General features: G+C 38.6%; 1 protein-coding gene across 3 annotated transcripts in view; it reads right to left on the minus strand.

Moving 5' to 3' along the window:
- Nucleotides 1-3824: 3824 nt before the first annotated feature.
- Nucleotides 3825-16812, minus strand: part of aspscr1 (ASPSCR1 tether for SLC2A4, UBX domain containing) — a 37067-nt gene continuing 24079 nt past the window's right edge. For all 3 annotated transcript variants that reach the window (XM_053238067.1, XM_034308712.2, XM_026930529.3), the window contains 6 exons: nt 16130-16192; nt 15968-16020; nt 11066-11117; nt 10703-10772; nt 6679-6869; nt 3825-4149 (listed from right to left, as the gene is read on the minus strand). In XM_053238067.1, coding sequence (XP_053094042.1) covers nt 4139-4149; nt 6679-6869; nt 10703-10772; nt 11066-11117; nt 15968-16020; nt 16130-16192 — 440 coding nt within the window. In that variant the 3' untranslated portion in view covers nt 3825-4138. The remainder of the gene's footprint in view (nt 4150-6678; nt 6870-10702; nt 10773-11065; nt 11118-15967; nt 16021-16129; nt 16193-16812) is intronic.

Consider the following 16812-nt stretch of genomic DNA (forward strand, 5'->3'; position numbering starts at 1 on the left):
CATCATTCTTATGCAGGAGCATACATCAATGCAGTAAACTGTCTGTTACCACCAATAAAAACCTTTTATTAATTTTAGAGCATTGTCAGTAAATTTTCAGACACAAGAGCATCTTCAGGACAAAGGACTTTCCAGTTCCTTGGTAAGGTGAAAAGCTGCTTTTCTTGTTGTCTTATTAACCCCAAGAAAGAGTGAAAAAACTGGCTAGCAAGGGAATGACCGTTTATAGCTACTATAGCATAAATGATAAGAGGAACTAACTTGTTTTGTGGTCATTCCACAACATGAAATGTATGACTTTTTAGTATAACAGTTGGCAAATTGCTGTGGTATAAGTGGAATAAAACACTTCAGGACATGCTGTGATAAGAAAATAATCAACTTCAGGGTGGTGACAGTAACTTGACTGCATCACAACACATTTTTTTTTAAATTCCTTATATAATATTGAGATAGTGATAAATTACCTCACTATACACTTTTCTGGGATATCATAATATCTTTTATAACATTTTTAAAATTTTTTGAATACTTCTATGCTTTGCCTGAACTTGGTGATGACATCCACCCATCAAGACAGCACTGTGGAGCTGGGTAGGTGACAACTACAAATTACAATTTGAGGGAGTGCATCAACACTGGTGTGGCTTCACTTGGCATCAACTTCCTTACTCCCTTTTCTTACTCCCATGTACCATGATGCAGAACAGGGGAGTGATTACAGCAAGCAAACAAGACTAGCCTTTTTTTTAACGGAATCTCGATTAGAAGGTGCAAAGTAGATTCGTGGAAGCCTTTTACTCCACGTTACAATAATGGATACACACTCTCCTACTTTGTGTGTCCACACAATGAACACACTTAAATTAGTAGGGCTGGAACTCTCCTTCTCCAGAAAAACCGTTTAGAGAAACCATAAAAAGGCTATTGCATGTCCTATAGCAATGTTTTCCTTCAAGGTGTAGATAATGACTTGCCTTTATAATAAAGCATAAGTTTCCATTTCTGCCTGGGTCACCTTGTAAATTACTATATATCGGGCCACAATCCATTTCTTTAATATAACTTACTTAAATAATCATTGTAAAGATGCTAAAAGAGTCTCTATCCTACACTCTTAGAAAACAGGTGTTCCTCAGGAGTTCCTTGCAAGCAGTTCTGTGGGCAGAACCAGTGAGACAGGTGAAGACTGAAAAAAGACAAGAACTTTTTATCTGCATTATTTTATGCATTGTGCTGCTGCAACAGTTGATTTGCTGATTGGGAAATTGCATGAATGAGCATGTGTACAGGTGTTCCTAATAAAGTGGTTGGTGAGCATATATATAAGCAAAAGTATTCACCTCCATTTTCACATTTTATAGTGTTACAACCTGGAACTGAAATAGACTTAATTCAGATAATGTCATGAACCTACACAAAATAGTCCATGATATTGAAGTGGTGATAAAAAAAAAATCAATATAGCTTCCATTTTTTTCAAATAAAAACATAAAATTTGTGATTGCACAAGTACTAATCTCCACTGAGACGTGAAATTTTTAGCTTGCTAATGAAATTAAGTTAGTTGCTCTATTTTGCCCCCTAGTGGAATAACTGACTCTTTTTTAATTTTTCAATTATGGTCCACAGAAAGATTTTAATTTAGAACACAGCCAATTAGATGTGAACTTTTATTGGGCCTGTCCCGGCCCTTTCGTTTGACACTCCTGGTTTAATGTATATTGTAGGACTTATCTAAAAAAAAGAAGGCCAGCAGATAGTCTATTCAAGTGTATGTACTATTAGACTTTACCTGCCATTACAATGATTAACTAAAGTCCACCCAATAACAAGAATATGTAATGTTAAAAATGCCTTTTTTCTGCTTGGCAGTGGCAAAGACCATTTCTTTGGAAAAAATACAACTTGATCACAGTGTGGTGTCCTTTTTTTTTTAAACATCCTGCTGTGTGACAAGGCCAGTTTTAAATTCTCCAGTTCTAAGCTGTTTTAGGTCAGAAGTCAGGTTACCATATTTAGTTCTGTGACGTAAAATGCCACAGCTTTGTTAGAAAGAAATCACACTGGCTTCTCTCTGCAGAACAGATATGTTCTCAGTCTCTGTGCTCTCTTCACTCACCATCAGCTAGGTGTCAGTGCTGTTGCGCACGTGCAGTTGATGGAACTGGAAATACATTTTGGGATTTAGAGTCAATTATATGTCACTATTACTGCTCTGGGTATTAGAGCCATTACTCTACTAATGGCTGTTTTTATATTTTTCATTTGAAATAAAAGGCATGTGTGCCTTGTGTTTGACACCTGTGTAACAGCAGGCTACATTGTTATGTTTGAATAAATTGTGCCTGCTTCAAACTTCCCCTTAGAACAGCAATGATCATGTTTAATTGACTGCGCCTGTGTGACGCTTTTGCTGTTATGACAGTCATAGCACTGTGATGCTTTTGCATAATGATGCCTTCACTGAGTGTCACTCAAACTTCCTGCCTGGAGTTAAATAACAATATTATATTAAGTCTGTCTGGGTAAAGTGCTTTGAGAAGATAAAAAAGCAAATAATGGTTTTTCGGAGGTTTTATCAAGAGCGCTCATCCGTAACCTCTTCCACGGTCACCTGCACATGGGCCTCGAGTTCACCCAGCAGGTGCGTGCAGCATGTGCCCTTTCTCTACCACTCCCACCGGCTCTTCAAAGAGCCGAGCACAGCTGGAAGTAATTAGGGGGCTGGATGGGGAAGGAGGGTGGGAAGAGTAGGGCATGAAAGGGGCGGTCAGCTAGTTAAGGAATGACAAGTGCCAGGAGCACCAGGCTACCCCCTCTGGACACTTTGAAGTTCTCTCAGATGGGCAGCAGAGTAGTTTGGTTTCTAAAAAGGAAAGAAGAGAGCGAGAGTGTTTGTGGTGTGTGTGTGTGTGTGTGCGTGCTTTTAGAAGCATTGGGGCTGTGAACATCAAAGCTACCTGAATAATAAGTTAAAGAACGGAGTGGCCAAAAGGGAACTTCTTGGAAGGACAGCATCCATCTCATCTGGCATTTTCAGCACACTGTGTTTTTCCTTACTATGCTTGATCCTTGAATAAAGCAATAAAATTGTAAAATAACATCAGTATTGATCAAGATGCTCAATTGTTACCCAGTGTGGCCTAAAATGTATGCTACCATAGTTTATTGTGTTCTAGGCTTGCACAATATAGATTTTTTCCCTGCGCGTGACTTAAAAATAATTGCCTTAAATGATTTAATCATCCAGAACTGACAGAAAATTTCCACCATTTCAGATTTAAGTTTGAGATTTTGAATATTGGAGGGCGGAATATACGCTGTGAATTTGGAAACAGATTGTTGGCAGCTACAATTGCGGCATCAACTCAAATCATTCCAGATTCACATGCTGATTTGCTCACCTCCCAATTTTATGAGTGATAGCTCATATTATTGTACTCCAATGTTAAATTGAGGAGCTCCTATGAAAAATGTGTGAAGGTTTGCAGGTCACATATAATATAATCAGCATAAATGTCACTAGATTTAATGGCAGTATAGAGATGATTAAATCATTATATTGCAAGCCTAGTGTATACCAACATACTTTTTCAATGCTGCAGTATCCAGTTTTGGATGTAGCCCCAGGCTCAATCCATGCAAAACTGAAATGATTCCGACTGACACAGATAAGGGTCTCGGAAAACTTGTCCCAAGCAATTCACCTTTTCAAGGTGGATACGGACGCAGTCGCAGCCCACCTGGTCAAACAATTACAGATCCCATACAGACCAGGAAATCTCCCCTCTAACATAATGAAATAAGACTCAGACTCTAAATAGTGTACTGCATTCAAGAAATGCACTGTTTTATCTGAAGTTTACTCAGTATGTAATTGATCCTAATACATTTGGGAAAACTGCTTTCAAGAATACAAACAACAGTGGTAATCACTGGCAACTGACACTTCAGCTTTAATGAACATCTCATTAATCACCACAGAACTATAGGGCTGGCTCTATTTGCATTGGCAGCTATGTGCTTTCAACATCTTGTTTTTGTTATTGACATCAACAAGGGCCCTCGAAGAATTTGCCTACTGAGGAAGCCAGTCTCCAGTCCTCTTCTTAAACATCTAGTGACTCCATGGTTGTTACTTCTTTCCTAAAAAAAAAAACAAAAAACAAAAGGCAGGGTTAAATATATTAGAAGACAAATCAACAATCGGTTTAAAAAAAAAAAAAACTATATTATATATATATATATATATATATATATATATATATATATATATATATATATATATATATATATATATATATATATTTATTTTTTACTTCAGGACGAACATTCTTAAAAGTGACTTTTATATGAAATGCTAAATTAAAAATGTTTATTAAAATAATATTCTAGTCACAATGGATTAAAAAAAGACTAAGTGTACCAGCCGTCATTTCAAAGCTGGTCACTAACAAATAAACGCAAAACTGTAACAAAACAGATGCACTTTAAGACAATCCACCACAGTTTCCATTTTTGGATTCTACACTGACAACAATTTTCAAGACAATTTTCAACAGTGCAATAAACTTTTAGTCATCCACACATCCACTCCACTGGAACAGACACCCAAATAGCCTCTTATAAAACCTGGTGCCGGTGCATAGTGTTTGAAAACATATGGTGAAATGGTTATGCCAATACAACTGTTAAACATTCTGAACTTCCAAGACATTCTTCTTTCTCTTTGTGTTTTTTTTTCCATCCCTGAAGACAAAAGGACTGCACTGCGTGTGAGAATCATCCAGAAAAACACAATAAAGAACAATAAAAGACACGAGAACACAAAACGGATCATTGACGGAGCGCCACCGTGACCACAGCATAGCACACAACAGATGGGGAGGAGGCCCTAAGTTGCTTCATGTGGCCCAGACTCTCGCGGACTGTGCATCGATGTGGTGGTGGAGGAGGCGAGCGAGAGAGGGAGAGGGGGAGAGAGAGAGAGAGAGGGAGAGAGGGAAGGAAGGAAGGAACGCATTGTACTGTGAAAGTCTTATCTCAGGCAGTAAAGTGGGCAGTTTGAGTCCTTGTGGTTTGGACAGATGAATATGAGGGTCAGGGAGGAATTCTGTAGGTCTGGTATAGATTATTACTGCAGGACAATTTGAGCTTTCTTGAATGTCTGGTCTTTCTACAAGTTATAAAAAGTAACAAAACAAAATAAGTACAAAAACACAGGCCCCTTGCATGTTTAACACCTTTAACGCATTAATATCTTGCATGTGATACCTGGGATTTATACACAAATAAGCTAACTGATTAGACTGTGGGATATCAGGCAGATGATATAATGGCAGGAGAATGGAGGCAGGAGGTTATTACTATTGTAAATTTAGTTTGTCTGTGCTGACAATTTTGGAGGATTTTTCAACAAGGTGTTTTGGAACCATATTTAGCAGTCATCTGTGCAGTCCATCCATCACCAGTGTAGACCAAAAGTCCCGGACCAAAACGACACTGCACCTAATTGCAAAATTCAAGATGAAGAAATTCTGGAAGAATTTCTATTATGTTGTCAGTCTTTGACTTCAGCTGATGTAAAATGTTGTTGCGTGCTAATTAACTAAATGAATGAATGAATGAATGAATGAGTAAATATTAATTCTATTACTTATGTTGCTGTTATGAACAGTTATTGCTGTCTCTAGGCTTTTTAGTTATATTATGAAATATAATCATTTCTAGCAATTAAGTTATTTCTGTTGATTTTATGCCTCTCATAAAAGCAATCCAGTAGTGTAATGCATACCTACACTTTATGAAGAGCTTCCTTTTATTGACATTGAACATTAAGCAAATTGTAGGTTGGAGGATTGGAGAAGTCATGAGCAAAATATCATATACATAAATATATAAAATATAATCACTGAAATAAATACTGAAAATACAAAATGCAATATAGAATAAAGTTCAAGGGCAAGTAAGTTACTATGGCATGCTGGTACAAAACATATTTATAAATAGTTTATGAATCAAGACCTTGGACCAAAAAAAAAAAATTAAAATATAATGGCACAGAAATTTGATCATAATCAGTGAATTCTGCTTTTGCTAATGCAATTTACCTGACTGCCTGAATAGTTATAAGAACGCACATAAGTGAAGAATGATATGAAATCGATCAGCTCAAATAACTGAGATTAGGAGACGTAATCATGTGACAGGCCTAGCCATCCCTTGGGAGTACTCCTGCTCATCTCTAGTTTACACCTGCCCGAGATCCTATCACAGTGTGACTCAGACGATCTCCGGAGTCACTCTGCATGATGTAATCAAATTCCAATCGCATTACACACTGTATGCATTAAAAAAATGCTATTCAGTGATGGTCGGGTCACCACAAATGCATGTTAATGCACGATATAAATGGCACCTTTGTTAACACACACACACACACACACACACACACACACACACACACACACACACACACACACGAAGACACACGAAGACACACGTACACACTGTATAAAACAATCTTTTATGTGGCAACAACTAAGATAAAATAGTGGCCAAAATGTTCTCATCTCACGTGCACACAGTAACATTGAACAGTTTTAGTAGTTTAATGCTTCCTGGTGTGTGTACTATCACACACCACCTAAAAGTGTGATGTGGGCCTGGACACACCTGGCAGCTTGAGCCACTTGGGCACTTTTGCAGGGTCTGTGCGAACAGGTTTGGGTGCTTGGCTTTGCTCATCACTGGGGTCCTCTGGGTTCTCCTGGCTCCTGGGAGCTCCATTAGAATCGGTGTGCAGACTGAGAGAATCCTCAGGGGGCAGTGAACTGGAGGAAGGAGCTGGAGACCTGGGCATACAGCTGAGAAAGAGGGGAGGGGGGATAACGGGAAGAAGGGAGATTAAAAAGGAGGGGGGAGAAAGAGATTAAAGGGGGGGATATCAAACATTTGGAGAGCAATAGGAAGGAAGAGAGGGAAGAAAAAGAAAAGGGCTTAACGAGATAAGTTCCGATCCTTTGCTTCCCAAAAAAGTGCTCTTAGGCAGGAGGATGCACTTAGGATTGTGTGTGTGTGTGTGTGTGTGTGTGTGTGTGTGTTTTGGAAGGTTAACCCTGCCTCGCTGACTGCTTTCATGTGAAGGTGAAGAGAGTAAAGAGGTGAAAGGGCATGACCTCCTGAGAGGCTGCTGTTATTAGAAGCTTCCTGTGTAGAGCCACTTCAGTGCAAACATCTTAATCTTTCCGGCTACAAGTATTTCCGCAGAGTGGGACATCAGCCACCTGCTGCTCCTGTACCAACATCCATAACCTCCTACAGAGAGAAGCCTCATGCTGTACCAAGCACAGAATACCTCCGAGGTCATGCCTCACACGGACTAATAACCATGCACATCTCTTAAGTCCATGCTGACAGGAACAGTTGATACAGTCTATAAAATTGGTTAGGAGAGAGGAATCATTTCACATACCACTCCATATCTGGGGTGATCTAGCATGCTTTCAACTGTGTGAATCAAATTATAGTAAAATTCAAGGGTGAGTCAAATGATAACTGTACGTCTTTTTTTTAAATTTATTTTGCACTGTTTATTGTAAACAGGTGTCACTTATGTGCATCGTTATTTCATTTTCATTTAACTTGTATGCCCAACCTTGGCACGTGTCAATTTGTAACTTTATCTTTTTATCCTCTGAACAGCTTTTGGGTGCTTTCAATTATATACTTTGAGGGTGTTCATTTGACCCGTATACTGTCCAATGTATATTAAATTGCTTTGACAAAAAATACCTCCATTTTCATTTTAATTTCTTACATGATTGATTAGCCTATAATTTTGTGTCACATAAACCACAAAATTTTTTAAAGCATAAAAATATAATTTTATCATAAACTTTATTTATTGATACACAGTAATGTTTTCTACTCTGTGACATTTTCTCACCTAGGGTCCATGTAAAAAATCCATCCAACTCATCTTCATGCAGGAATAATTCCCTCTAACTTTCTGTTAGGCTGAATCCTAAATGGCTTCCTAGTTACTATATAGGGTATAATATAATAGTGGTCTAAATCTTACATACACTATTTTGAGGAGGAAAAAAAGACCTTTGTCAAAGTTTTTGTATTGTTAAGATTGTTAAGGATTTAAGCTTCTTATGGAGGTTTTACTTTTCTGAAAGGAAAAGCCTAGGGTTCTTTTAAGAGCTCCCCAGAGAATCCTACTGTTCCTAGATACTAGACTGTACTGCATTATGTGCCCAACAAAAGGTCATTTGAGATTCAGCCACAGAGAAAGAGCAAATCCAAAAAAAAATCCCTGTTAGAGCTGTTCACTAGAAATACTTTTAAAATTAGAAAATTAAAGAATTGATTATTTCAAAGCTCTTCTCCAACATCAAGCAATGAGGGACATTTAGTTGAAAAGATTACGAACTGCATGTTATGGCTTACGTTAGGTGTCTAATAGTAGAATATAATTACATAAGTAAAGAATAAAGCATGACAGGGCATGCCATTTTAGGAGAATAGTCAGTGATGGGGTGATGTGTTTTTTGTTTTTTTTTAAATTAAAGATCGACTTGTGTCTTATTCTGCTTATGTTAGAGAGTAACTGCAAAGTTCAAAGTCCTCTGTCCTGAAGACTTTACCTCTGAACATTACAAAGTGCTTACACTGGATACTCCATCCATAAAAGATAAATGAATGTCTCCTTACAGAGAACTTCACTGTATTAACAACTACACGTTTTTATGTGCAAGTGTCCACCATACAGGTCCCTGTGAATGTGCCATTTCTATAAAAACAAGCCACTGTCAGGGCCGCTGCTACAGAAAATTAATCAACGCCTTCTGACCAATCCGATTCAAGAACTGTGATATAAGTGCTATTAAAATCTAAATAGTATCCAACAACGCAATACATTTTAACTAAATACATGACAGGGAGTACATCTGATTGTTAAGTCATCACACTGACATGTCATCCCAGGCAGCAGCAGTAGGAAATGGCTTCCTCTTTGAAGTGAATCCTAGAGAAGGGTGTACGTGTGTATGTGTGTGTGCGCCCTGATGAAGGAGTGAATGAGACAGGTGGGAGGGAATCATGTTTGTGTGTGTGATGGAGCAGCGATACTAGGAAATGAGCTTCTATCTTTAGACAGGAGAGGATGAGGGGAAATGTATTTGTATGAGAGTTGGTTGGGGGGGAGGTGTTCAAGGAAATGAGGGCGGAATGGGGGTCATGAAGGTGTGTGTGAGGAAGCGGGCACCTGTGGTTTCAGTGCAACACTCCCATTTGGATTGAACCTCAAAGGCATTCCAGCCAGGCCAATGACTATCCTCGCAGAAAAAAAGCCGCCGTATAGTGATGGGGAGAGAGTCACTGAAGCGATTGCACAAGTTCATTCTGAAACTGTAGAGACTAATGCTGGCGTGTGTGTGTGGGTAGAGATTCAAAAGTGGATAATCGACTGGAACAGGTCCAAAGTTTCAGCTCTTTGCCATTTTCACACTTGGCAGTGTGGTTGATTGTGTGGGTTGTAACCATCCTTCATTAAAGCAATAGTTTGGCCAAATTATTATTATTATTTTTTTTTAACAAAATGTCCTCACACTAGCCAAGACGTTCAGTGTCCGAAGTTTGCTTCTGTAATATTGCACTTGAGCTTTGAGACTAACGTTGCTGACAAGAAAAGGAAGCTTACACTTACCAGTTTAGCATTGTGCAACTTGCCTGTTGAACTTGCAACTTGTCTGTGAAGCAAAGTCAGTGGTCCAGGCATTTTTTTGTTTGTTTTTATTTGGTTACAGCAGTGGAAATATTAATCCATCATTATCAAAGTTCTTATACTTATTAGCCTATTTCACTGATCACTTGAATTGAATCAGTTTAATCCAAACCTCAGTAACCTAAAACTAAACAGGCCTATAAATAATCTAAAGACAATTTTAATAAGAATGTGTTCTGTGAATGGAAAGCTCAGGAGAAAAGTCTATATTGCTCTAATGAATAGTCAAAATAGGCTATTAATTGAATACTTGGACTATGTGCATGAAAAAAAAAACTGTACTGATGGGGTCTATAGATATCTATTTTTAAAATGAGGTCCCTTGTGGCAAAAGGTTTGAGAACTCCTGGTCTAAATCACCACATACTCAAATAAAACCATGTCAAGTTGTTCAGTATCTAGGAAAGACTTAGTTGTGTGGTTTATAACATGTATGACATGTTGTTATCTATAAAAATGGAGAAAAAGAGGCATCCTGAGGCCGAATCATTTTCTTCCTCAGTACAAGTTTGGTATCAGAACATACAAGAATCAGTTTAGTGGAGTCGGCCAAAGTTTGAAGCTAGAATTGTATGTTAGACATGATTTGGATAATAATATGGTTCCAATTTGTGGAAATGTAATTTTAGGCATGCCAACCTAGTTACCAGCTTTAGCCTCATAGCTCTGCTCCAAAACTAAAAAAAGCGAATACTGGATGCCTGATTGACTAAAATTGGATTGAGGAGAAAAGTCAGGCACACATTTTGGGCCAAAATGTTTCCTCAGGTTTCTAGAACTCAAGATAGTTCAGCATGATGCGTGTTGCTGCTGTGCCACCCTCAATGTAACACTGCTGATTAACGTGCAGGGAAATTACTGCCTATTAAAGTTATAAAGTGTGAACAATTGTGAAGAATATCATACCCAGCTATGAGCTCATCAGCCTGCAGGGCAGAGACAATGCCGTCCACAAGATCACGGCGCAAATAGCACTCTGTCAAACACACACACACACACACACACACACACACAGACCATTACATGCTTTTCAGTGACCTTGGCTTCTGTTCTTCTGCGTAAATGACAAAAGTGACATTACTGACTAACTGCTTCAATCACAGCAGACTAAAGCAACTACTACTGACGCCGTATCCGGTGTCAGCTCTACAGTTACCCAGGATGCCCTCTGGGGAGAGGTTGCTGTCAGTAAACAGGATTAAATTGAGGTCATTGCTTTGGACAGAAGATAAAAGAGACAAACAAAAATGGAAGTTGGTGTGAACAAACCTGTCTTCACATCAGAGCCAAAGTACACGAGAGCAGCAGGGAAGAGGTTTGCCTGGGAGAGGAGAGGACAGACAGGAAACACAATGATGTCACTATAAACATGTACACCACACTGTATCCAATAAATGGAAAAATTACAGGACTAAAGCAAGGTACCAAAAGAAGCCACAGGTGTGATCTGGGTACAAACTTAACTCAAACACAGGAAGACACAAAGTGAGCAGACACAGTAAAACGCATTTAAAACGGCATTATATAAACTCTGTTTGTTTGAAAACCTAGCATTCATCTGGAATTCAATCTCAATCCAGATAGAAGTCATTTTGTATATTAAATAATAAATTGCTTGGCAGTTCTACAGTCTTATCAAGTATTACGGATTTTATGAATATGATAATTAGAAATGTCCTCAACCCGACAAACACCTGCCCCCTTTCCCAATCAGTTTTGCACTGCCTGCATTTGCACATTTGAACATGAGTGGCTCTTACAACACAATAACACTTGCCTGTCACATGGTCAATCCTAACTCCAGTAAAATTGGAGGATTCGTAGGATGAGGCGAAACTACTGCAGTGATCATTTTCACACTATTAATTCCTCAGATAGAATTAAAGCATCTGTTACCAAGTTCAAAAATTCTTTGTGAAGCTAAATATCTGTCAAGTGAAAAAGCATTAACCAATCGTCTGTCAGATCACATAATGATTGGTAGTGGCGCCTCCCAAACTTCTGCTTTGTTACTTCTAGCTCTTCTAAAAAAGCTACACAGAGCAGCATAGTATCATACTGTAATGGTACCTGGTGTTGTAACGTTGTGCTGAGGGTTTAAAGTGAGCACACTGCGGCTACTAGCTAATTAAACTGACCTTTTCCAGTGCTAGGTGTAGACGTCCAGGGCCACAGGTGAATAATGTGATTATAATTAAACGCTAGTTTTAAAATAAAAATGTTAGCAATAAAATGCTAGATGGAGTTTTGCTTATGGTCGCTCATGGAGAAAAGAGGCTGACTAAACAAGAAAGAAGTCACTTTGCTAATTATGAGTGGTACATCACGTTATTCCTAATACAGACCAGTTAAACTTAAACCAAGCAGAAAAAAAAAAAATTCTCTCACTTGAAAGCATCAACACTTTTCTTTTTTTTTTGCACTCGATAATAAATTCACTACAGAAAGAAGCTAATTAGGAAAAGAAGTTGACAAAGGCTTTAATCGTGAAAACTCATTTTCTAAACGTTAAGGCGGCTTTAATTTCTTCAAACTTTCTCTCATACACAGAAGCAAGGATGAAGGCTGCAGCCCTCTGCACCGGCACTATAATGGGTAGAGCTGTGTCCTAATTGCTATTATTAGGGCTCTTTGAGGGGGAAAACAATGTGTTTAAATGGGCTACCAAGCATTCTGTCCCCACAAAGCCACAAATGCCTCCCGTTTGAGCGGTGGAGGGGAGAGAGGGGCTGGTGTGTGTGGGGGGTTGTATCAAAGGCTGCCTGTGATGGGAAACATTCCTTCCGTGACATGACACAGAGTGATTAAAGATTCTGTTGTGTGCCTTTAATGCTTTTAAGTCCTAATAGAGGGTGACAGAGATAGAGACAGAAGAAAAAGAGACAAAAATTGAGAGAGGGGCACAGGGTATGGTGGAGGGAGAGAGGGAGCAACGAGTAGGTAAATGACATAAGATAGTAGAAAAACAAAAAAACGAGGAAGTGAGAATAAAGAAAAAAGAATGATGAAGGTGTTTGTGTGCGAAGAGACATATGTATACATGCACAGACGCAGCCAATCAAATGTTTTGGAATACTACAAAGGAGCCCCCGCTTTTCCAGAAGAAGAAAACAAGACACAGAAAATACACAATAAAGGAAAGAATTTCCTTCCCTATGCCCTGTAATTAAACAACAAGTGAAGAACACCAAAGAAGTAAGTCTATATACCATCTGGATACACAAAGAAAAACAGAGAGAGGAAAAAGAGGGAATGTGAAATGTCCTGCGGTTGCCGCGATCTCTCGTGCCATGGCTGTTTTGGTTCTCAGCTTGGTTTTAATGGTTCTCCGAGTGCGTGTGTTTGTGGGGGAAGCTCTGTGGGACACACTTGTAGTGGTCAAAAATGGAGTGAGTAAGTGGCTCCTGAGGCAATCCTTAGGTTTCGGATGTTATTTAAAAACAAGAGATTCTACATTAGGCGTGTGCGTGTGTATTTATAGCTGTATGTGTAGAGATGGATAAGTGGTGAGTTCTGATCATTGCTGGGTCTCAAAAGCTATCATAAGCCACTACAGTGCTGGTTTCTGGGAAGCAAGTGGCCACAGAGCCATGAGCAGGCTTACACACACACACACACACTACTCAGTTACAAAAGTAGAAAGTTTATTTTGGGAAAGTGAAAAGTTTAGGAAAATTGAAAGTTTGAGCTTATCGAAATGCCCTTAAAAAAGGAATGCCCTAAAAAAAAAAAAAAAAAAAAAAAAAAAAGAAGAGAAATCCTGAGCATGTACTTTGAATGCATGATACTGGTCAGCAGGCTGGAGACATAGCCAGAGACAGAGATGAAGATCCTGGACAAGAGAGGAGTGACTTCTCTAAATAGCATCACTACTAAAACAGAGATAACTAGAACCGTTCTTTGCATCAGGATTTCCAGACAGCTACTTTATATACAACTGTCCCAAAACCAGACTCATGAAAAGAGAGAGAGTGAAAAAGAGGAGGGTTGGGATCAAAGCACCCCCCATATGCCAGTTTCCACCTGGCTAAATGAAAGCCAGCTGAGGTCAGGGCAAACACGGAGAACATTCCGGCCCTTTCCCTTTGAACAGAGAAGAGAGGTGCCTCAAGCCAGCCTGTCCTCTTCTATCCACATACTTGTTTTTTTTTTTTTCCTTTTACCCTATCCACCGCTCCCTCATTCCTGGTCCACTAAGCCTCTGATGCTAACCTAATCCATAAGTCCACTGAAAGCCTGGCCTTGACTCACAGTCTGAAGCAGAGCATGAGAGAGAAGAGCAGTAGGCATACACTGATCTAATACAGAGTATCAACACTGAGGCCAACTCCGGTCCCTGAAATGCTGGTTTGTATCAGATTTGCCATAATATCCCATCACTAATGTATTTTATACTCCTGTGAATCCATGTGATGTTGAATGACAGTCAGTTTGTGTCATGTGTTTATGCACCAGATCTGTGTTCTTAAAGTCTGTCGCCATTGCCTCTTTGAAGTTTTGCGTAACTTGGCAATAGCTTGCAGAATGTTGGCTCGGATAGTGAAAGGATGAAACCCAGAGCTCTTGGGATTGCATCAGAAAAGAAAAAGAAGGTGCATCTCAGGAAAAGAGTAGAGTAGGTTTGTGTATGAGTTAGAGAGCATTAATTAGACCTAAATTGGGAGTATCTTGGGAGTCACACATTAAGCATTTAATCTGGTTCCTAGTAAAACCAGGTAAAATCCTGTCCAAAACCTGAACTAAACCAAACAAATGCTGAACAAAAAATCAACAGTTTTTTTTTAAATATTCTAGCAGTTTCAAAAGGTCAAAGAAGCCAGCCTTAAGCATTAAAACATCTGTAACCAAACTGACTTGTAGTGAGCCTCATTTATCAAGCTGGATATGAATGTATTTATTCATAAATCCTTTGAATTTACACAAGAAATTTGGTATGCATGAAAATCCAGTTTGTGTGGAAAAACTTATCTTTGTAACTTACAACATCTGAGTTTGTGTAAACCTGCAGACTAATGTGGCTTCATCAAATAATTAGTGTGAGTTATTGCAAATTTATATAGTGATTATGTTGTGAAATTTAAATCACTTATTTTTCAATTACACACAATTTTGTGAAACTCATTTCATTTTAGTGACTTAAAAGAAAGCAATCCAAAACAAATCCATAAATTAAAACCTAAGATTAGCTATTCAGTTTGGACAAAAGAAATGGTGCCTTATAAAAGGAGTTAGAGTTAGTGTCTGTCTATGGTAGCCAACTTGCTGCAGTGGCTGAGCTGCATTACTGGAAGATTTGGGGCTTGTCGCTCTTAGGAGATGCCATTCAGTCATCATTTTGTCATTTTCAGTTTTCTCTGAACTATGGAGTTTTGTATGTATCACTAAATATAAATCAGTTGTGTTGTGAATATGCTTGGTCATTTATGGGTGATTAGCATTTATTAACATGAAAAAAAATCAGCTTTACTCAAACATTTATAAATCTGGTGGTATTTTTTAGTTTTGGTTTGGCCTACCAAACGTTTACAGTACACACAACTTTACTAAAAGATTGAAGCCAAATGATAGCCGTCTCCATATCAAGGTTCCGCAAATCCCTTGAGCCAGAATTACACGACATGTTAAAACATACCTTTACAACACACAACACGCTGGCTACTCAAGTGGTCGTGAGTGGAAGTGCTAGGCAATTGAAAATATGGATGCCAAGCATAAAATAGCTAATGGTTGATAGTGACAGCCTGACAGTGACAGCAGAAGCAAGACAAAGGCATTATGAATATTAACATTACCTCAAATGTGTTCCAGAATTACTAAAAATTCACACTGTAATTACACATTGCCCACAAACCAACCTTCCAGTGGTTTGGTGATGCTGAGAAATGTAAACATAGCTCCAACTTGTGAACTCTGTGCTATCAGACATTTTACAACCAGGTGGAAATCCAACCCAAATTCTGTTAAAGGTGACAAAAGAAATAATGTCTGAAGACAAAATGAACTCTAGCATGCGTAGTGGGAGCTGCTGAGGGAGCCATAGGAGTAAATTTTTTTATTCATAATGGAAACCAAACCACACACATACAAACGTTAATACACACAAACAGATGTGGGCCTGCATGACAGTGCTACACAAACTCGGCACATGTCCACTCACAATCTGTGTCTCACCTGAAACAGAGTAGCGCTGGGGTCGTCCAGCTTGGTTTTAGGAGGGGCAATGACTGACAAGACAAAAGAACATGATCACACACCCACCTTAGTTCACATAGACACCACTAGAAATAGTCTATGGTATAATAATAGTGTTATTATTATAAACTTTATACTCACATAGGTAGAAGGGGAGCTCGGGATCCTGTAGATGAGTCCTTACAAACTGCTTCAGTACAGCGACTACGAAGAGAACTCACATTTCTTATTTCACATCACAGGATGTACTGTTATAAGACAGCCCTACCAGTCAAAAGTCTGGACACACCATACACTATATACACTGTAGTTCTCATTTATAATTTAGGAGATACAGTGAGGAGCTTGGCCTGTTTGGGAAACTTAGGAAAAGCTTTCTAGTTGAAGCTCTCTCATGAAGCTGGTTGACAAGATGCCAAGAATGTGCAAAGGTTCATCAGGAATACTGTTAAGAAGATAAAATATAACATACTTTTAATTTAGCACTTTTCTTGGTCATTGCATAATTCAATATGTGCAAACTCAATGTTAATGTCTTCATTATTATTCTAAAATTTAAAAAACAGATGTAGATTATTAGGGAAAATGTAGGAATAGAAATAGTAGGAAAAATGAAAAAAAAAGCCTTCTATGAGCAGGTGTGTCCAAATTTTTGATTAGTTGTGTACTTTGTGTTTGCATTACCAAGTCTCTGATGTTACTGTATAATATATAGTGTATGCTACATTAAAATGCACTCTGATATTGAAATAAAACCCAGGAACATATGTGACTGTGGTTGTTGGTTTTTAAGGTCTAAGCATAATTCATGCAGCGATGATGTT

The sequence above is a fragment of the Pangasianodon hypophthalmus genome, chromosome 11 (assembly GCF_027358585.1).
Source record: "Pangasianodon hypophthalmus isolate fPanHyp1 chromosome 11, fPanHyp1.pri, whole genome shotgun sequence".
Classification (NCBI taxonomy): domain Eukaryota; kingdom Metazoa; phylum Chordata; class Actinopteri; order Siluriformes; family Pangasiidae; genus Pangasianodon; species Pangasianodon hypophthalmus.